The following is a 22,898-nucleotide window of genomic DNA, read 5'->3' on the forward strand; positions in this document are numbered from 1 at the left end:
CTCCTCTCCTTCTGGGACACCCACAACACAAATATTTGTGCGCTTCATATTGTCCTTCAGTTCCGTGATCCCCTGTTCAAATTTTTCCATTCTTTTCCCTATAGTTTCTGTTTCTTTTTGGAATTCAGATGTTCCATCCTCCAGTTCACTAATTGTAGCTTCTGTCTCTTTAGATCTACCATTGTAGGTATCCATTGTTTTTTCCATTTTTTCTTCTTTGTCCTTCACTCCCATAAGTTCTGTGATTTGTTTTTTCAGTTTTTCTATTTCTTCTTTTTGTTCAGCCCATGTCTTCTTCATGTCCTCCCTCAATTTATTGATTTGGTTTTTGAAGAGGTTTTCCATTTCTGTTCGTATATTCAGCATTAGTTGTCTCAGCTCCTGTATCTCATTTGAACTATTGGTTTGTTCCTTTGACTGGGCCATATCTTCCATTTTCTGAGCGTGATCCGTTATCTTCTGCTGGCGTCTGGGCATTTAATCAGATTTCCCTGGGTGTGGGACCCAGCAGGTTGAAAGATTTTTCTGTGAAATCTCTGGGCTCTGTTTTTCTTATCCTGCCCAGTAGGTGGCGCTCGTCTGTCTGCGGGTCCCACCAGTAAAAGATGCTGTGGCTCCTTTAACTTTGGAAAACTCTCGCTGTAGGGGAGGGTTGCCAGCCGAAGCGGCTTGGGGGAGTGCCAATCTGAATCTCCCAGCTGGCCCGGGAATCCGCGCGTGGGGAGGGTCGCCGGCCTCCGCGGCTTGGGGGAGCACCTGCCCAAATTTCCCAGCCGGCCCGGGGCGCCAAGCATGGTGGGGGGGCGCCGGCCTCCGCGGCTTGGGGGAGCGCCTGTCCAAATTTCCCAGCCGGCCCGGGGTGCCAAGCGTGGCGTGGGGGGGTGCCGGCCGCCGCGGCTTAGGGGAGTGCCTATCCACTGTTCCCAGCCGGATCGGGAAGCCACGTGTTTGGCAAGGACCCCGGTCGCCGGTCTCCACGGCTTAGGGGACCTCCGATCCTATTCTCCCAGCTGGTCCGGGAGGCTGCGCGTGGGGGGTGGCGCCAGCCGCCACGGCTTGAGGGGATCGCCTGTCCAATTCTCCCAGCCGGCCTGGGAAGGAGGGAGGGAGGGACTCCGGCCGCTTGCCGCCCCAGCCCGGGGAAGTTCGCGCCCCTCGGTGATCTCACCGCAGCGGGCTCTCCCAGCCAGTCAGCCATTCCAGAATGGGGTACGCTGTCTTCTTGGTCTCTGTCGTGGCTCCGGGAGCTGTTCTATACCGTTTCTACTTCCCTAGTAGCTGTTCTGGAGGAGGAACTAAGACCCGCGCATCTTACTAAGCCGCCATCTTCTCCGGAAGTCCTCCCATGCATTTATTAAAATAATGGGACACAGTGATTCTCAGGCCAATAGGCATAGAACATTTTTATACACTTCTTGGAGACCAAATATTATTAAGTAAGACAAATAAAACATTTTTTTTTACCACAGTCTTCTCCTATTTATTTATGTACTTCTGTTAACCTGCTGCAAGGTAGGGGGTCAATTTTAGTTCCCTTTCTTACCCTATGTCCTCAGAGATGAGGTTTTCAAGTTTGGTGGTTTTTTTTTTAAAAAACATGGAAACTCTGCATGTAAATGAAAGTGAACCAGGAAGAGTAAAAAGTAAAATCTGAGCAGCTCTGGTTAAGGAGAATTTAGGAGGTCCCCAGGAGGCTCCATGGCATCTGGCCTGGAAACCACTGCTTTTGAGGGTATAATATCTAACTGTTCAAATGATGGAAGAAGAGAGGAGGTAGGAGAGAAAAATCAATAATGTACAATAGAACAGTTAAAGTGAACACAAAAATAGGTAAACAGGAATTAAAACTTTTGATAAAGACAATAGAAAAATTCACTTTTCCTCTATTATTGCTTCACAGATCTCATTTTTTTACCTCAGAATGCATTTTACAAAACCTCACCTCAGTGAGCAATTTTTCTCTGACTTCCAAATCCTGGATTTTGAAATTTATGCCTAGAGATGGAGCACATCCTCTCCATGCAGGAGACTCAGGGGTTTTAATTGCCTCAAAACAAGAGGTTAGTAAATTGACCAAGATTTGGGGGGAGGAATAAATAATACAATAAATAATAATAATTGATCACTATTGTACATTTGGAATATCACTAACTACAAGCCATACTAAGTACTTTACATTATTTAATACCCACAACAACCTCAAAAGGTATATAGCAATTATTCTCTGTCTTTTTAAGTGATATAATTGAGGAACTGAGTAGTTAAACCACTTGGCCAAAGTCACAAGCAATAGGCAGCAGAGCTGAGGTTAGAAATGAGGTAGTCAGACACCAGGCCCCAGCATCTGGACATTATGACCAACTGCAGCCCTGCCTGGAGAATATGCCTGGCTCAACACACTTCTATGCAACCCTTGCACCCATTCTAGAAACCGTCTCCTAAAACACAGACACGAGGACTGCCAATTCATGGGACAGCAAAGATGAGCAAGTCACCCTTGCAGTCTGAGGCAGGCCCCTTTGAGTAAAAGGGGCAAGAAGGAAGGGACAGGCTGCACACTCACAAAGGCCCTTGGATTTGGAATGCTGACATGGAGGCCATCACAGGGAAATCCCCAATGAGGCAAAAGACAAAGATGTTCTTTGGTACTGTTCTAGTTTGCTAGCTGCCGGAATGCAATATATCAGAAATGGAATGGCTTTTAAAGAGGGGAATTTAATCAGATGCTAGTTTACAGTTCCAAGGCCAAGAAAATGTTCCAATTAAAACAAGTCTATAGAAATGTCCAATCTAAGGCATCCAGGGAAAGATACCTTGGTTCAAGAAGGCCGATGAAGTTCAGGGTTTCTCTCTCAAGTGAGAAGGCACATGGCGGACACAGAGTTTCTCTCTCACCTGGAAAGGCACATGGTGAACACAGTCAGAGTTCCTCTCTCATCTGGAAGGACATATGGCGAACACGGCATCATCTGCTAGCTTCTTCTCCTGGCTTCCTGTTTCATGAAGCTCCCCGGGAGGAATTTGCCTTCTTCATCTCCAAAGATCACTGGCTGGTGGACTCCGCTTCTTGTGGCTATGTCATTCTGCTCTGCTCTCTCTGAATCTCTTATTCTCCAAAATGTTTCCTCTTTTATAGGACTCCAGAAACTCCAAATGGGTGGAGACATGTTGTCACCTAATCCAGCTTAACAACCACTCTTGATTGGGTTACATCTCCAGGGAAATGATCTAATTACAGATTCAAACATACAATATTAAATAGGAATTATTCTACCTTTATGAAATGGGATTTAGATTAAAACATGGCTTTTCTAGGGGACGTACATCCTTTCAAACCAGCACCATAAACGTGTGTCTCATTACCAGCCCAAACTCTAGGCACATACAATAAATCAATACCTTTTTATAAATTCTTATGCCACCTTGCAAAAAAAAAAAAAAAAATGGGCACAGCATTTTAAGCATGATGCATGTGTTAACCTGGCTACGCAAAAAGCTTTCAAGCATGTTGCAATATGTATCACCTTATTTCAGTACTTCATTTTTTCATAAATCAGTGGATTCAAAAACTGGAAGTGGCCTGGGCTTCTCAGCCCTCTGAGAGGCCCCCTTCCTCTGTGACAGTCGCTGGGAAGCAATCACGCTGTGCAAAGCACAGAACAGACACTGGAAAGAGGCCACACGTAAACAATAGGCGTCATCTGTTATCTCTCACTCTGCTCTTTGTTTTCTCTGCTAAAAATGCCCAGTGATTGTTTTCCGCTTTTCCTGTTCTGCTCTCTGTGTAATTCACAGCCTACAGCCTCAGAAGAGAACCACCATACCCAGAGTATATTGTTCCATGAAAAGGCAAAAAATGGGGGGGAGGGTGTAATGGTAGCTCAGTGGTAGAATTCTCACTTGCCTTGCAGGAGACCCACATTCGCCTCCCAGCCCATGCAGCTCCCCCACAAAAAAAAACAAACAAATAAATAAATAAAAAGGCAAAAGTGACAAAGGGTTAGCCCTTCCGTGTCTCAGACAGCACCTCATTTTAAAACCAACTAACTGTATTCGAAAGGTAACATTCAAACTACCCCTGATCACCCTCCAGGCCGAAATAATCAGCTGTATATGAAGATAGTTTTTCAATGACCCTAACAAACTTGACAAACAAAATTCTCAATCATCATGAGGGCATCCACGATTTGCAAACTCTTAGGATAACTTCAATCAAAGTAAGATTTGTGCCCTAAACTAAAAAAAAATTATTTTGGGCTGACAATAACAAAGGTCCTAATTGTTTTAAATTAATGTGACTTCGCTTTTGACAAGGCCTTTTAATTTATTTTATCAATAAGGTAGATAGAGAGAGTTGGTAAAACGGTACTATTGATTCTAAAAATGAATAGCAATGGTCTACAAACCAGACTGGAAAACCTTAGAATTATCTTTTGCTATAAAGCTAAGACAGAGGCATGATCTCCTGGTTTGGGAAATTTTAGTTGTGAGCCCCAGCCTATCTGATATGTTTTCTTTGGGAAGAAGGTCTGGAGGAATGATTTCAGGGAGAAACCATCCAGGGCTCTGATTTTGGAGGCAGTCCAAAGAAAGCAAAAGGATGGGGTTAATTAATTCCAGGCATACTCCTTAGGGTTTGACCCACTCTCAAGTTAACAATCACTTTCCCTCCTAAGTTTATGAACCATCTTAAAGATTCCTGAGGACTGTGTTACTAACTAACCTAAAATGAACGATGCATAGATATGTAAAGCCAATCTAACATGTGACTCTTATAAGAAAACCTAAGTTCGTGGTTCCTAGTTTCTTAAGTCTATGATTTAATACTCCAAGCACATAAACTATGCTTATGTATAAATTACTATGCAATCCATAGAACATTATACTTACAGAATGAATTTTATCATCAATTGGGTTAATTGGTTAAGGTCAAAATATAATGCAATATATTTGATGATAAACCTAGAAAAGTAGATGGTGGGTGACTATTCTTTTCAGCCACGCATTAGGAACAAAAAATACTTCAACTGGTCATTTGTCAAAAAACAATCAAGAGATCATATGGCCCTTTCTGAACAAAGCCAGGGTTCCAGGCCACGAACACACAGTGTTGCAAAGAGAAGCAGGAAATGTGAGTGGCCACAAGCCACAGCAATCAAAATAGCCACTGCAAGGAACAGTGAGTAGTGATAGGATGGCATGGGTTGGGGCCCCTATAATAACCCACGACAATGACTGAGGGCAAAGGCCAGTGAGTGGCAGACAGGGACGCCGGCACAGATCCACATGACTCCAAAGGCTGTGGTCTCCCTACCACCCACACTGTCTCCCAATCAAGGGCAGTCCACACAGGCACACATGGGACTGCTGGTCACAGCACATGAGCCCTTTCAGTCTATGCTAACTACTAGATAGATAACACTAGAGTCAACGTCACTGCAGACTGTTCACAAGACTATAGCTCATCCCCATAACTCGGAAGTAAAATAAAATAACCCACAGGCAGCAAGATGAGCCCCGTTAGAGGAAATCGTCCATCAAAAGAACCACAGTCTGGTTATGACGGGACATAGCTAGAACGATAACCAGAAAGTGGGTCCAGGAGCCACTGTTGGGCAGCCTGTTTGCACAGACTGTGTTCATAGCAGTCGTCTTCTTAGAAACTTGGGAAAAGAGGAAAAATAGGAAGAATTGGCAAACATATCTCCAGGAGAAACCGTGCCCTGTCTGGCCAGAGTATCTACTCTGTTGATTTCTTTAATGGGTGTGGAGATAGATCCAATAGCTGTGAGGTGAACACTAGAAATATCACTCCTGGCCTAACTCTCACTATTAACTCTTACTACTCTAAGCTCCCCCAAGACATCTTCAATCAACATCTAACTTCTAAGCTACCCCCACCCACCAAGAAATCTTCCAATCATCATCTACCTTCTCAGGGACACTTTCCTCCAGAAAGATTCAAATAAGCTGACAACACTCATAGGAATATGACATTCCACATGACAATCAGTTATCAAGAAAAGTGACCCATTTGCATAGCAGAGACGGTGCTGGGCACTGACACTTATGGTATTTTGTTTAATCTACAGACCTAGGCAATGTATCATTTTGAAGACAAGAAAAATAAATTAGGCTGTTGGTCTTTAACAGACTTGCACAGAGTCAACAAGATATAGGTGGTAGGGCTAGATATTGGAGCCAGGTTAGACTCCAAAGCTTTAGACAAAATGTCCAAGGTCCAAGGATAACCTGGAAGGAAACTATATGCACAATCTTGGATATATAAGCACTGCCCTAGGATAAAGGTTCAGAAATTTTAGATTTTCAAAGGAGTTCTTATCCCAGAAACCTTTAAGAACTGCCAACTGCTTCGAATGTGGCATTATTAAATGATCATAGATTTAAGCTTTGGTCATGGAGACAATTTTGTTGTTCCTGAACCACTTCCATAGTTTCACAGCTAATCGACTGATAGTGAACCAAGACCCTTGCTCTTGGTTATATGACTGTAAATCCTTCTCTTCTAATGTGACACGATTAAGTGTGGGCAGTTAAATAAGCATACATTTGCCAGAGTGCATCTGTTCTCTAAGCATTGGCTGCTAGCACAGTACCCAAAGAAAGCACATTGAGAACCAGAATCAAACCCAGGGCTGGTCCCTTTCTGGGATCATTGTATACAAATCAGCCATGTGTAGAAGACTGAACAACTTCAATTCCTCATTTTATCTTTTAATTAGATCTGCCCATGAGCCAAAACACGTGATGTTCTTCTGAGGAAGAAAGCGACACATGTTTCAGTTACTTATGGTAGAAACAACTACTCTTTACATCGCCCAGTAGACAAATAAGCAGTATAAAAACAACACATTCTATTTTCTCACTTCTTTCCTTTGCCAAACATTTTTAATAGTTATTTTAACATCCAGAAATCCAAGCTAATTTTAGCAGTGTGTAACTATAGAATAAAAAACTATGAAATCATGGGCACCCGCAAATAATTAGAGCAGTTGGCAGGAAAACTGATGTTTAATTATAAATCCTCCAAGGGTGTTGCAAAAAATACACCGTCAAGAAGATCTGTAAAGAAAAGGAAGCCCCATTCTGTTTGTGACTATCTTACTTCCCAGTTAACAAAAAAGAGTTTTGAGTCTTTGGGGGGGGGGGGGCACTTTTGCTTCAGGTTCAAAGTATTTTAGCTTCCATACCCAAGAGTTTAATAGAGAATATAATTCTATATTGAAAGTATATTATAGAATCATTCATGCTATAATTATTTGCTACAAACGCAATGACTATTGTAAAGTTAGTTACCTTAAATATTCTGCTCTTTGAACGCTTACTGGTAAAATACAATTTTATTCAAGGGTTATAAAAATGAATTCAGAAAAATGGGATTTAAAATGTGGCTTTGTTAAAAAGTCTTAATACAAATCCTGTTAGAAAGATTTAGTGTGGTCTTTAAAATTTCAATGTTGTGACCCTGAAATTGATTTATGTGAAGAAGAGATTGTGCCAATGCAAATGATATAGGTATAATATTTGCTAACCTTGTTGCTCCAAAAATTACTTCCTATCATGATTTAAGACGCCTTTAATAGTAATTTTACTAATAAAAATGTATAAACACCAGTTCATCAGACAAGCCCATTATTTCAAGGAAAGTTATTTTAAAATGTGTGTTCTTTCTCAGACTGAAAGTTATTTATCCTATAATTAACATAGAATAAAGACTTGTTCTAAATGCTTTACACAAGGAACCAAAGTTGAAGTTTTAACATTCAGTCTGTTTTAAAATGTTTTATTCTTAAGTATATATAATAGTTTCAGCTTGCATCAATATATAGCTGCTCGATAAATATTTATTGCCCAAAGATAAGTTCAAATTTTTCTAGGGTATGGATGTGGCTGTTGAATTTGTTGAGTATAAAAGTAAATGAATTTTAAATGAATACTCTCTGTATGTGTGTATCCATCCCCAAACTAGGGGGGCAGAGGTTTAGTTTAGGTGTTTGTCCCAACAGGCACCATTACATTGCTCATATTCCATATTTACAAAGGATGACTCAGAATTGGAAAGAAAAAAAAAAAAGCCAGACACCTTATCAGGCTGCTCTCCAAAGGAATGGCAGGGAAAAAAATCTCCCCTGGCTCTCAATCAACATTCTCCACCAAAGGACCCCACTTCTTCTTGGAAGCTAGATTTCTGTTTTTTTTGGATTTTTGTGTTACTGTTATTGCTGTTTCAAACTCATTCCCACATGCAGCCAAGCCAACTTGCTTACCAGTCCTGAAACAACCTTGCTAGAACCCACCTCATCACCCAGCTTCTCTCTTCCCCCAAGTATGAAATATGCTCATCACCAATGCAAGGCTATTTAACATCCTTGCAGGACCCTTTCTAAAAATTCCCCCTTCCCTCTTTATCCCACACTCTCCTGACCACACTTCCATTTTGAATATTCTTGAAAGCAAGCCACAGTTTAGGATAATGCACAAGCTGCTCTATTTTTGTGTGTTTTTTTCCTCCACAAAGCATCAGAAGCCTAATCCACTCTCTTTCCTTTATATATCTCTTAATCATCTCCAGCTTTTAGTCTAGATAACAGCAGGTGTTCAAAAAATATATACTTCAAGCAAAGTAATAATGAGGTACTTCTTTTACACGTGACCTGATTCATTCCAAAATCTCAGTACAGTGCTTTGATGCACATAAAAGTAGATTTGGCAGCAATACCACGATCAACACAGCATTCAAGAGCATGTGGAAGGCACACCCTGTCAGGAGCTGTGAATTCACTTAACTGTAAACTAGTTTTAACTGTAACTCCTCGCTGTCCTGCCTCCCTGCCAGGTGAGACCAGGAAAAGCCTACCTGTACGCTGACTTAGGACGAGCCTAGCTCCCAAGTAGCAGCAATACAAGGACACATGGACCACCAATTTAGAACCAGGCCAGCCTTACTTCTGATCCCATATACATTCAAAAAATAATGTTCATTAGGTTTGAAGAGGCATATTTTCTTGTAGCTGATAACAGACAGAGCCAGAAAGCCATTTTAGGATCATTTCCCAGGCCCAATCTTTCCTCACCTGGCAGCTGAGGGCCAGCCCAGGGAGGGTGATGAGCTGGGAAGGTCACAGCTACTGGCAGAGCTGGGTCCAGGACTCGAGCCTCCTTACCTGCCTGTCTAGCAACCCCTCCAAGCAAGCTGCTGTTTTTCTACCTTTGTAGTGGTGCGTGTCTTACACTGCTGTTAAAATAAGCTTCCCTTCTCAAAACACATATTAAAGTGGTGGAATAAGAGTGCTTGGGGACAGATGTACAAGTCAGTAGAGGGAGAGAAATGCAGATTTTTTTTTTTAGAGATTCATAAAGACACTAACTCATTTAGAGACAAAATACACACGGATATACAATCCCCTAAATAACCTGCATTTTCAGTAACCTGACAACCTTGTCTGGCAAGAAGGGAAGGTGATCTTTAAAACTAGTTTACAGTTAAGTGAATTCAGGCTCCTGACTTTGAGCTATCCTCAAATGCATTTCACCCATTTACCCAAATGCTTCAGGAGGGTATTGGCATTTATTTTTGCCAACCTCCAAAACTGAAAAAAAGAAGGAGAAAGAGAAAAAGTATTTGTGCTTTTTACTTATCTAGATAATCTACTTGTGTGAAATCTTATTTCCTGATGGTACTGGAGGGCAGTTAGAGAAAGATGGGGTGAAGATCAGGGAGTTAGCAAGAAAATAGTTCCTTGTGGTAGACCTTTTACCTAGCTCTCCAGCAAGATTTACATTTCCTTATTAATTACTTCCTTTTCTTTATATCCTTCTTACTGCCCCTCTCCACTCACATACATATCCAGACAAACATACACTCTGAAAAGCAGAAGGCAAAGTTAACTCACCCACCTGGGCTTAGTCCAGTGCCTCCCATCTCTTTCTCCTCCCCCTCTGAATTCCTACAGCAATTATATAACCCAGACAATTTAAACATCACAGCTTAATTCGCCACTCCTAAAATTGCACTGTACGTAAGAGATTTTGTCCCAACAACATGACAAGTTCCTTATGATGCATCAAGAAACAGATCTCAGATCTGTGGGGTTTTTCTTTTCTAATAACCTCCTCAGTTAAGGAAACAAAAGAGTAGCAAGTGGAAACTACTCAGAAAAGGGATTCATGTATTATTTCCCCATTTATCCTTTTCCTTGGACAGCACCATCAATTCTGAATACGTCAACAATGAGTCTGTTTATTTTTTCCTCCAGTAAATATGCCTCTAATTAAATTTTCACCTAGGGTCCTTTTTGTTCTGTTTCAGGTTGTCCAAGAAGAAAAAAACATACTGGAAAAGTGTGGGTGGAAAGTAGGCACCTCAGGCCATTTTCAGTATGACTTTGAAGTTGAATACAACATTAATAATTTTGGACCCTATTCAGATTTCATAGTGATGCTTATTTGATGTTTCTTAACATGAATTTTTGTCGAGATCGGAAACAGCTTCACTGGAGAGGCTATTCTTAATATGCTAAAGGTAAGCCCCTAAATGGTAATGGCCATTTAAATGTTTATTAAGAACTTCCATTTTCTTCCTACTGCAGCCTACTCAACACTCATTAAAAATCTATCCCCAGGGTTTCTTACCTTGGCAAACACACCTGCAGTTACAAACGAAATTTGTTAAGAGGTGGGAGACGGCACATCTGCCATTCTCTTTCAAAATTAACCACCCACAAAGTACAGACACTGATCTGAGGGACCTTGTTATATATTAAGCCTTCCCTTTCCCCTTTATTTTTTTGCAGAGATTGTTGATACAGACGAGAGTTTCTGAATTCTTAAGCTATCAGAATCATGAGACCAAACTGTGCTTTGAAAGGCAATTGGCAAGTACCCAGTACATAGCATCCAGTGTACTTGGAAACGCAAGAGAAAAAGCATTCTGGACTTCTTAGTAAAGAAACTGAAGGTAAGTATTTGTTTAAGAAATAAAACAAAAAAAAAGTTCTATATATACACTGAATGCAGAATCACATTTTAAAAAGAAAAAAGTGACACTGTAATCTTTACTCCTCCCCCAAGCCCCCAATATTTATGGCTTTTGATACTTTGTTTCTTTATTTTACCTGTTCAAAAAGATTTCTAAGGGAGAAAAATAACCTATGGATCATTTTTCTGATTTTTTTCACTGGCTTATTTCTCTTTTAAAAAAATAATAACCCTCGCTAACATTTATGGATTGCACACCAGGTGCCAGGCTCTGTGCTGGGGGCTTGAACTCCGCAGGTGACCTGGGAGGCAGGTCCAAGTAGGAGAGAGGGGTCAGCACAGTGTCCGGGAGGACGGGGCTCCCACCAGGCCAGGGGCAGCCCACCTCGCCACGTTCTGCTCTCACCCACATCCACCACCACCTTTCCTTGCCGAGAACACGTGGAGCCTTCAGGTAAAGCTCTGTAAAACGTCCTCCGCGTCATTCCCACGTGGAGCACGTGCCAACAGTTTACACAACAAAGATGATGCTTCCAACAGCATTTTCTTTTGCCAGATGGAATTCTGACACGTCCCTTAAAGGAAATATTAATTTTATTCTAGTCTCTCATAGCTTGCTCTGTATAATGTAAAGGTTCTGTTAGGTCGGAGAACGAGGAAGGGCAGGGCAACTGGAGCTGCGAGGCCACGTCTCCCCTCCCATGACCTCCCGAACCGCCCCTTCTGGACACCTGACTTCCGGAACTGATGAACCGCCCCTTCCGGACACCTGACTTCCAGAGAACCGCCCCTTCCTGACGTCACCTGACCTGCTTGCTTAAAAACTGTCCACGCCATCACGCAGGCGGTCACTCACCTCCCTCCATCTTGGATTTGGTGAGCACAGCCAGGGAGCGCAGAAATAAACCCCACTGCTTTAAATTTCCCGGTCTACTTTCCTTCTTTCTCACCCTTTCGCCTCCTAAACCTTTTAGGTACCACACTGATTTTGGGGGGACAGCTATAAAATGGGGGCTGGGTATAAACTGGGAGCTGTGCAGGAGACTGCAATCTGGAGCAGTACAAGTCAGTGACAATCTTAATCTGATACCAGATGTGACAGGTCCTTCCTGTCTTTCCGGAACGCTCTGCCGTCTACATGCACAGAAAGCACAACCTCAGACCATCTAACAAACAACTCTGCGTTTTAATGGTTCACTCCAGTGAACTCCTGGTTCACTACCAGAAATATTATTTTGCCTCATTTCCAAGTATCCCTGGACAGAGTCACTGAAGTGGGAAAGATGGATCACTGTTTTCCTTAGTAATAACCATTTGTCGTACAAGAAGAAAGGCGCAGTCGGGAGTTCCGGAAGTCTAGAAGGTGTGTGCGAGTGCGCGCGTGGGTGAGTTTTACGGGAATCTCTTCTGCTTCCATTCTAATTGCAGACCCGCCCGATCCCAAGAAGTGAGAAACAAGAAACCACAAAGCATAAGGTAGAGAAGATAAGTTCCGCTGGAGAAGTAATTTAAATGACAGTATTCTTAAGTCGTTTTTCATGTAACTAAAATGTATTATAGGCAAACGGGAAAAAAAACGAGATCTATAAAAGAATACACAGTCAACGGTGAATCTTTACCATATACCACATGCCTAGGGTCCTTCCCAGAGACGATCATTATTTCTTGTAGATCCTTCTGGGGGTTTTCCGTTTATATACAGGTATATCCGCCTCTTATTTGACACAGACAGGGAAATAAAGTGCAGGATCTAAACTGACAGATTAGACTCCATTTGGATGAACTAGGCAATCCCAGGAGGGGCTGGGGAGCCCAGGGTTCAGCCAGGGACACAGCCTATGCCCCCAGCAGGGGCACCAACCTGAAGGCAATCCCCGGGAGCAGTTTGAGGCACCTGAACTCTCCGGGCAGAGCCAGCTCGGCACGTGGAGCAGGGCTGAGGCTGAGGAGGAGGTCCTCGTGTCCTGAGCCTGAGAAGGGCAGCGGGTAGCCGGGCTTCAAGTGGCTGCCAAGGCCAGCACTGCATCAGGCATCCCACACCGCCCGACCCCGACACGTCTGCACTGCCCATAAAGTGAAGAGATGACGAGATGACGAGATGACGTTTGGACTCGCCAATGGTTAACGCCAAAATCCTCCTCAGTATAACCGACCTAAAATATTTAGAAAATTTAGAGAACCTCCACCAAGATCATAAGCTCTAAAGAACTCCTGGCTGCTTATCCAACATTGTTCTCTCTGGGATGTAAAACCCGGGCAAGATTCTTTTTTTTTAATTTTATTTATTTAGTTTCTAAAAAAATTTAACAACAAATGAACAAAAACATTCTTAACATATGATCATCCCGTTCTACATATATAATCAGTAATTCACAATACCATCACATATTCATCATCATGATCATTTCTTAGAACATTTGCATCAATTCAGAAAAAGAAAACAAAAACAGAAAAAAAAAAGATTATACATACCATACCCCTTACCCCTCCCTTTCACTGATCACTAGCATTTCAAACTAAACTTATTTTAACATTTGTTCCCCCTATTATTTATTTTTATTCCATATGTTCCACTTATCTGTCGACAAGGTAGATAAAAGGAGCATCAGACACAAGGTTTTCACAATCACACAGTCACATTGTGAAAGCTATATCGTCATACAATCATCTTCAAGAAACAGGGCTACTGGAACACAGCTCTACATTTTCAGGCAGTTCCCTTCAGCCTCTCCATTACATCTTTTTTTAAAATTTATTCGTTAAAAAAAATTAACAAACGAACTAAAACATTTAACATGAGATCATTCCGGTCTACATATATAATCAGTAATTCACAATATCATCACTTAGTTGCATACTCATCATTTCTTAGAACATTTGCATCAATTCAGAAAAAGAAATAAAAAGACAACAGAAAAAGAAATAAAACAAAAACAGAAAAAAAAAAGATTATACATACCATACCCCTTACCCCTCCCTTTCATTGATCACTAGCATTTCAAACTAAATTTATTTTAACATTTGTTCCCCCTATTATTCATTTTTATTCCATATGTTCTACTCATCTGTTGACAAGGTAGATAAAAGGAGCATCAGACACAAGGTTTTCACAATCACACGGTCACACTGTGAAAGCTATATCATTATACAATCATCTTCAAGAGACATGGCTACTGGAACACAGCTCTACATTTTCAGGCAGTTCCCTCCAGCCTCTCCATTACATCTTGAATAACAAGGTGATATCTACTTAATGCATAAGAATAACCTCCAGGATAACCTCTCAACTCTGGAATCCCTCAGCCATTGACACTTTGTCTCATTTCACTCTTCCCCCTTTTGGTCAAGGTTTTCTCAATTCCTTGATGCCGAGTCTCAGCTCATTCTAGGATTTCTGTCCCACGTTGCCAGGAAGGTCCACACCCCTAGGAGTCATGTCCCACATAGACAGGGGGAGGGTGGTGAGTTTGTTTGTTGTGTTGGCTGGAGAGAGAGGCAGGGCAGGATTCTTGTGTGGCGTGGGTCAGCCACACAGGGCAGTCACAGAAGGGCCCACACTCAGAGCGGCCCAGAATTTGGTTTAGTGCTCTATTGCTGTGGTTTTGAAACTCTTAATTTTTCAAGAAGGGACCCTGTATCTTTATTTCACATCGGACCCTGCAAATTAAGTTGTCAGTTCTGCCTACAATGGTGTCTATCATGGATGGATGCCCAGTTTATTTGTTAAATATACAAATGAATGAATGCATAGAAGTAGCCCTAGAACATGGGTCAATAAACGATAGCCCCTGGGCCAAATCTGGCCTACCACCTGTTTTATGAATAAAGTTTTATCAAAACACAGCCACACCTATTTGCTTACTATCTCTACTGCTTTCCTCTTTAAAAAGATGAGTTAAGTTGTTGTGATACTTTATGGCCTGCAATGCTTTAAATATTTACTTTTGGTCCTTTACAGAAAATGTTCATGGACCCAAATAAGAGATGGGTAAATTTACTACACTAAAAGGTTTAGTTTTAAGTAGCTAGCCATAAACAACATATGTCTTAGGGCTTTATCTTTAAGTTTATTTAAATATTTGCATCTTGTACCCAAATATATTTGTGTTATAGTATAATAATATTCTCCTCTGAATATAAACAATGCCCTGGGGATCAGTAGTGTTTATACTTTGGCATCCCCCTCTATGCAGATGAGTACACAAAGGGCATCAGTGTCCCCGTTTGCTAAGCATGGCCTTAGTTCCTTCTCTTTAATACACCCAGTTTGGAAGGAAGATTCCAGCTGCATTTAAGCATCCACTGAACATTCACACCTACCAATCATTTCTTACCAAGCCATAAATCCTGCAGGAAGACCCAGTGAGGACATTAAAATATGAAATCCCTAATGCCCTTACTCTTTTTTTTTGAATCCATCCATCAACCAAAAAAAATTAAGAACAAACAAAAACACCAACACATAATTCCTCTCCACACACACTTTCAGCAACCCTCAACATCATCACACAGTTGCACATTCACCACCTCTCAGAACATCCACATCAACCCAGAAAAAAGAAATAAAAAGACAACAGGAAAAGAAATAAAACAATAACAGAAAAAAAAGATTATACATACCATACCTCCCACCCCCCACCTTCATTTATCACGAGCATTTCAAACCAAATCTACTTCAACATTTGTTCCCCCTATTCATTTTTTAAAAAATTTATTAATTAAAAAAATTAACAAACCAAATAAAACATCAACATATATAATCAGTAACCTAGCTGCACCTTCATCACCCCTCAGAACACCCGCATCAACTCAGAAAAAGAAACTTAAAAAGAAACAAAATGAACACAGGAAAGAAAAAAAAAAGATTATACCTACCAAACCCCCCACCCCTCGCCTTCATTGATCACTAGCATTTCAAACCAAACTCACTCCAGCTTCCGTTCCCTCCATTATCTACCCCCACTCCATACGCTCCACTCATTTGTTGACAAGGCAGATAAAAGGAGCACCAGACACAAGACCCCCACAATCACACAGTCACACTGTGACAGCCACACCACCACTCAATCATCCTCAAGAAACATGGCCACTTGAACACAGCCCCACACCCCCAGGCAGCCCCCTCCAGCCTCTCCACCACACCCTGAACAACAAGATGACATCTACTCAATGCACAAGAAAAACCTCCAGGACAACCCCTCGACTCTGTCTGGAATCTCCCAGCCACAAACACCCTGTCTCACTTCACTCCTCCCCGCTCCCCCTGGCCGAGAAGGTCCTCCCAATCCCCCGATGCCAAGTCTCAGCCCATTCCAGGGTCCCTCCCAATCCCTTGATGTTGAGTCCCAGCTCATCCCAGGATTTCCGTCCCACGCCGCCAGGAAGTTCCACACCCCCGGGAGCCATGCCCCACGCAGACAGGGGGAAGGTGGAAGGTGGTGAGACTGCTTGCCGTGTTGGCTGGAGAAAGGGGCCACATCCGAGCAACAAAAGAGGCTCTCCTGGGGGTGACTCCCAGGCCCAAACCCTAAGTAAACTCGACCCATCTTCCATGGGGCCAAGCCTCACATGAACAAACCCCAAGACTGGGGGCTCAGCCCACAGCCTTGGCTGTCCACACCACCCGTGAGAATACCAAGACTTCAACCTGGGAAAGCTGCACCCCTCCCCGTTCCCACCATTCTCGGAAGGGGGCCCTGCAAATACTCCTCCACTCACTGATCGAATCACTCCGGGACCCACCGGGGCATCACTCCGGACAAACCAACAAAATCTCATGTCCCACCCGAGACTCCAAGTACCCATGGTGCTCAATCAAACCGTCCACACAAGTTACATTAGGAAATGCACCAGTCAAAATATAAATTTTGCAACAAATAAATATTTTTTTCCTTTAGTCTCACTCACAAGGCGACACTTTAAAACATTAACTACCATCCATTTTCAGCACCCTGCAACAATGACATTCCTCTGCTCGTCCGCATTAATGCCCTTACTTTTGACTGAATGTACTTTAATTCTATGCCCCATCGCGCTCTAAGATTAATGAGCAGCCCTATTATTTTTTCCCCCAGGTAGTTTTCAGAAACTATTTAGGGGCAGCTACATTAGAAACCAGCCTGCCTTTTGGAAAGTTTTCAGACTTGGGAGGTATGGCAGAGAGGAATCATTTGTCAAACATGGTTAGAGATAGTCCATTTCCAATCTGAGCAGTTTTCAGCACTCTTTTTCCACTAGTAAAATTCTCTGCTTTCCGTGCTTATTAACACTCACATTGTAAATACATTTTTCTAGCTAGTCAGGGTGCTGGCAGGACAATTTAGTAAACCACTGAGAGGATTTTAGAGGTGTCTGCCTCGAGATCTGTGGACATTCTTTCATGCCACAGGATCTGGAGGCTTCAGACGTTTTATTTCAGGTAAAACAGAGAAATCCCTTGGGAAGAAGTGTCAGAGAAGAACAAGATATACTAGAAAGGAGAGAGGCAAGAAGTACGAGGCCCAGAGCAAAGTGAGGAGCCCCCACAGGAGCAGAGGCTGGAAGCAATGGAGCCCAGGAGCAAGGGACCAGCAGATGCCAGCCACGTGACTTCCCAGCTGACAGAGGGGTTCCTGACCCATCGGCCTTTCTTGAGTGAAGGTAACCTCTTGCTGGTGCCTTAATTTGAACACTTTCACTCCCTTAGAACTGTGAACTTGTAACTTATTAAATTCCCTTTTTTAAAAGCAAAAAAAAAAAAGTATAAGGCCAGGGAAGAAGCAAAGTGCAGTGAGGTCTCAGGCCCCTGGGAGAAGCTCTGGCTATAGTAACAACAAATGCAATTGAAGGAATGGTTCACGGAGACGTCAAGAAATGCTATCTTTGGGGACTATTAAAGGGGTTTTCTTTACTGTGTCTGTTTGTGTGTGTACATGGGGAAAAGAGTCACATCTTTCATATCTCAGTCCGTAATGAAATAATTTGTGGGACTCAAAAGAACTGACCTCAAAAACACAGTGTGGCCAAATCCCAGCCTGCTGAACATGTCCACAGCTGCTGTTGGGAAAACACCACATAAAAAATTGTAAGCAGTTGACAGTGTTCTCTAGGAAAACAAGGAATGGGAGGAGCTCAGAAGTGGCAACTCTGGTATGGAGTAAGTACAAGTCTGGCTGTTGCTGTTTGGAGACCGGTGGGAAGGGCCTGTTGTGGGTGAGCCATTTGCCCGCTCCATCCCAACCCCAGGATCCCACACTAACTGCTCACCGCTGGCAAGCAGCCCTGGTCAAGCCTCAGAGAAGCAAAGTGCTCCTTACTGTAATGGAGCACTTAACCTTGTAACTAGAACTTAAACCACCAACCACAGCTAGGCACTCATTACAATTCATGTACGCCTGACACAATATAACTGATAACCTGCACCGGGCGTGGTGGAGCAGAATCAACTGGTTCGTTGTTTTGTTTGCCATTTAAAAGTGACGTGTCTGCACCTTTCCCATTTCTGTGTAATACGATGAGATTACAATGGACGTGGGAGACTAGGAATTGCCTGATTTAGGAAAGAATGCATTCATGTTGTTTCAAATTAATATGAAATCTGGTAAATGACTTCAAAATTCAGTCTGGTAAGCTCTCTTTAAATTCGGGTTTAAAATCACACACTCTCACAAAAGAAATCTTTAATTTTTCTTCTCATTTTTCATAAATAATGCACATTATGAGCACTGGATTTGTAATACAAGATGATGATCATTTCTATTTCAAAAGGCATCCATTTGCATTTCTTTCAATGGGCAATTTCCCTAAAAGTACACCACAACTTTTCAGAAGTAGGTGGACTGCACAAAGCAAAGTCCACTGGCATTTTTATTAAAAGCATCCCCAATGCCTTTCCAACTTTACCTCATGTTATAGTCTGCTAGCTACAGGAATGCAATATACCAGAAATGGAATGTTTTTTAAAAAAGGGGAATTTAATAAGTTGCAAGTTTACAGTTAAGGCTGAGAAGAGGTCTCAATTAAAACAAGTCTATAGAAATGTCTAATCTAAGGCATCCAGAAAAAGATACCTTGATTCAAGAAGGCCAATGAAGTTCAGGGTTTCTCTCTCAAGTGTGAGGGCACATGGTGAACACAGTCAGGGCTTCTCTCTCAGCTGGAAGGGCACATGGTGAACACGGTGTCATCTGCTAGCTTTCTCTCCTAGCTTCTGGTTTCATGAAGCTCCCCAGGAGGTGTTTTCCTTCTTCATCTCCAAAGGTCGCTGGCTGGTGGACTCTGCTTCGTGGTGCTACAGCATTCTTTGCTCTCTCCGCATCTCCCATTCTCCAAAATGTTTCCTCTTTTATAGGACTCCAGTAAACCAATCAAGACCCACCCACCCAAATGGGTGGAGACATGTCGTCACCTAATCCAATTTAACAACCACTCTTGACTAAATCACATCATCCAGGGAGATGATCTGATTACAGTTTCAAACATACAGTATTGACTAGGGATTATTCTACCTTTATGAAATGGGATTTTGATTAAAACATGGCTTTTCTAGGGGGCACACTTCCTTTCAAACCAGTACACCCCATAAATCCCATCTTCTTACAGGAGCAACAACAAAAAAAGAGACAACATCAAAATGTCCATCCTCCTTCCATCAAACATTGCCAACCATTCAATAGTATATTCTTCCTGGGAGCACAATCAGCCAAAGCACTGTTTTCCCAGGCAGGCATGGGTGGAGAGGCATACAGCGGATTTAAACTGTAAGGTCCAGATACAAAACCAAGCCCAAGATGCAGTAGATAGGAAATCCCTGTTCCAGAACCCTGGATCAGAGCACAAGTGATGAACTATTTCCTGCAGGTGGGATGCTGTAAGCATCTTTCCAGCTTCCTATTTAAGAAGTGGATTCCTTCACACATGAAATTTGAGAACCCGAGGCCCTTGTTTATGTGGGATATAGCCATTGATATTTACTGTATGTGAAGTTAAAATGGAGAAAGCTTTTAATCATTAATTCATTTTTAAAATTATCATAATAAACCTATTTACACATTAACAAATAACATTTTTATGAATCAAATATTTTCCAAAGCCAAAAAATTTAGTGAAGAGTGGCAGTGTTTCACATATTTGCAAGTCTCAATAATGTCTTGAGACATTAATGTAATCTATTAATGTAACCTTAATAGAAGACAGCTGGACTCTCCTGCAACTGCCTTCAACCTGTTGCAATATGCCGGGTAACAAAGCCTCAAGAAAATTCCCCAGTATGCTCCTGTGAGAATGAGTGAGAAGTGGCAAATAATGTCTTCATGCTATTATGAAAATAGTCTGGACCCTGCAGATCTCCTGAAAAGGTCTTGGGGACCCCTAAGGGTCTGCAGACCACAGGGTGAGAATCGCTGCCTTGAGTTACGAACAATTATTATCTCCATTTCCAAACGAGCACACATAAGGAAGGGGAGGTCAGGGAATTGTCCAAGGTCACACTGTTAAAACACGTCAGAGCAGGTAAAATGTGGAGAGTAAAATACTTCCACTCATTTGGTTGTTGCAAGGCTGGATGAGATAATGAATGTAAAGAGCTGGGCAACCTGCTTGGCTTATCCCAAGCACTCACTAACATTAATAGCTCCTATTCCACAAGGCCCAGTGGAAAAGCTGGAGAGAAACTTCACACATTTCTGATATCCGATCATTGGACACCTGCAAGGAAAAACAAAACTGCACAGCAGGTACTGTCTATAGCTCTATGCCCACAGGATAGAAGCGGTCTTTTGCTTACTCAGAAACTTGAGGGCCATGTTCCACCCTCCATAAGTCAAATGACCCCAACAGGCTAGGCACACCCTCACCTTGTTCTTGGGAAACCTGAGCAAGTCAAGGGAGCTGCTTCCATTATTTACAGCCTCCTTTTTGCATCACGCTGTACTTTCAGGGAATCCTCAACAAACAACTAGGGCACCTCCAGTCTGGGCAGCCAAACCCTCAGCTAGGCCTTGCTGGTGTGGGTTTCCTGTGCAGGTTTCCGGCACTCACCACTGTCCTCAACAATCAACTCTCAGTGGCCGGCTGCTGCTGCGTGTTAGCCCACACAATTCCTCGGAGTTGGCAAGTGAGCTCCCCTAGGGAAGTGGGGCTGGTGCAGTCGAAAAGAACGCAGCCCCACACACATGGCAAAAGGTCAAGAGGTGCCTGAAGCTGCTGTTTCTGCCCGGAAACCCCCCAGAATCGCTCAGCTGATTTCTGGGTTTCCACTTTGATTCCGCCCATCCTCCCTGTACACACAACCCACCAGCAACCAGAGTCGTCCCTGAAAAGCATAGAAACAGATAGGGTGAAGTCTCCTGCTAAAACCCTCCCAAAACTCCCCACTTGGAATAAAAATCAAACTCCTTGCTCTGGTTTATAAGAACCTTCATCATCTGGCCCGAGTCTACCTCTTTCCCCGAAGATACCGTTTCTCCTCTTGGGTCTGCGCGCCCCTCCAGGACCTCCCACAGTTCCAGTGTCACCTGTTCAAAGAGACCTTCGCGGAATGCACAGTCTCTGAAGTTGCCTTTCCACTTCTCCATCCCACCACCCCGTCGTTTGTGAGAACAGAGCACTCCTTACTTTCGGAAGTTATCTTTCCTTTTCTAGCATATTCCAAATCTCCCACCCTCCTCGTCCTCCTCCTAGACTGCAAACTCCCTGAAAGCAGGGGACACCCTGACATCCTGGCACCGTGCCTGGCTCAGCTGACTTTGGTCGAATGAATGAATGAAGCAACGGCTCTCGGCGGCCTCGGGAGTGGCGGGCAGGAGCCCCTGGTGCCCCCGCGCGCCCGCTCCGCCCGCACCCCCAGCCGGCCGCGCGCTCGGCCCCGGCGCCGCAGGTACCTCCCGGAAGCGCGCGCCCTCCCGGGCCTGCGCCGCGGCCCCGCTCGCCCGCACTCACCATGGCGGCCCGGCCGCCGCCACCCCCGCCCGGCGGACGCCGAGCTCGGTGGACGCGAGGGCCAGAGGCTAGCGCAGGAGCCCGCGCGCCGGACAGGTGAGGCGCCCGCCTCAGACCATGGCTGCTTCCCACAATGCCCTCGAAATGAAAGTTTACAGACTCCTCCCCGCGCAGCTCGGCTCCCCTCCCCTCCCGCTCCCTCCTCCCCCACCCCCTCCCCAGTGGGCCGCAGCCCTCCCCGCCCCGCGCCGCGCGGGTGGCGGCAGGTGGGGATGCACCTGCGCGCGCCCCTGCCCCGGGCCTGGTGTGCAGCCCGCGCGGGTGGAGCCGAAGCGGCCCGGTTTCCCACTAGCAGCGGGAGGGCGGGAGGGCTCGCTTTCCCGATCTTGCCGCGCGAATGTCATTCATTCATTCAACGAACGTTTATGGGACTTGGCAGCGGCATTTCCCAAAACGCAAGCGGAAAGTATCACAGGCTGCCTAGTCCTAAATCGCGGAGGGAAGAAGTAGTTGGTAGAGCCGAAACTAGAAGCTAATTCAAACACTCCCCCGTCCCCATTTCATCTTTAAAAATAGATAAATAAACGCTACAATCCAAGGTCATATTTTAAACAGGTCCCATTTTAAGAGATCCCTACTGAGACGTTATGGATGAAGGGTTGAGTCACCAACCCTCCCCGTTCTCTCCTGAGGCCGTGTTTTTACCTGGGCGTTAGAATCTTCAGACCCCCTCCTGCTAAGGTGTAAGCAGAGTTTTAAGTGCCTCTTTATCTTCTTTGGGGAAAGAGAGTCGGTCGGTTTTATCAAATACCCAAAGACAAGTGTGACCCTACAAAGGTTAAGATCGGCCACCTGCGCAACACTGTGGACCCCAAAATCGTGCAAGTCCTCTCCAACGGGTCTACTGTGGCTCCTTAACATTCCAGTGTGTGGGTGGGCTCAGGAGCCTGGGAAATAAAGGGGAGCTCCATCCACCCATGCAT

General features: G+C 43.7%; 1 protein-coding gene across 1 annotated transcript in view; it reads right to left on the reverse strand.

The window, feature by feature from the left end:
- The window catches only part of AP1S3 (adaptor related protein complex 1 subunit sigma 3), an 88,376-nt gene extending 66,341 nt beyond the window's left edge, over positions 1 to 22,035 (reverse strand). The window contains exon 1 of the mRNA XM_077155269.1: positions 21,916 to 22,035. Within this exon, the coding sequence (XP_077011384.1) occupies positions 21,916 to 21,918 (3 nt within the window). The 5' untranslated portion in view covers positions 21,919 to 22,035. The remainder of the gene's footprint in view (positions 1 to 21,915) is intronic.
- Between the last annotated feature and the right edge of the window lie 863 nt (positions 22,036 to 22,898).

The sequence above is a fragment of the Tamandua tetradactyla genome, chromosome 3 (assembly GCF_023851605.1).
Source record: "Tamandua tetradactyla isolate mTamTet1 chromosome 3, mTamTet1.pri, whole genome shotgun sequence".
NCBI classification, from domain to species: Eukaryota; Metazoa; Chordata; class Mammalia; order Pilosa; family Myrmecophagidae; genus Tamandua; species Tamandua tetradactyla.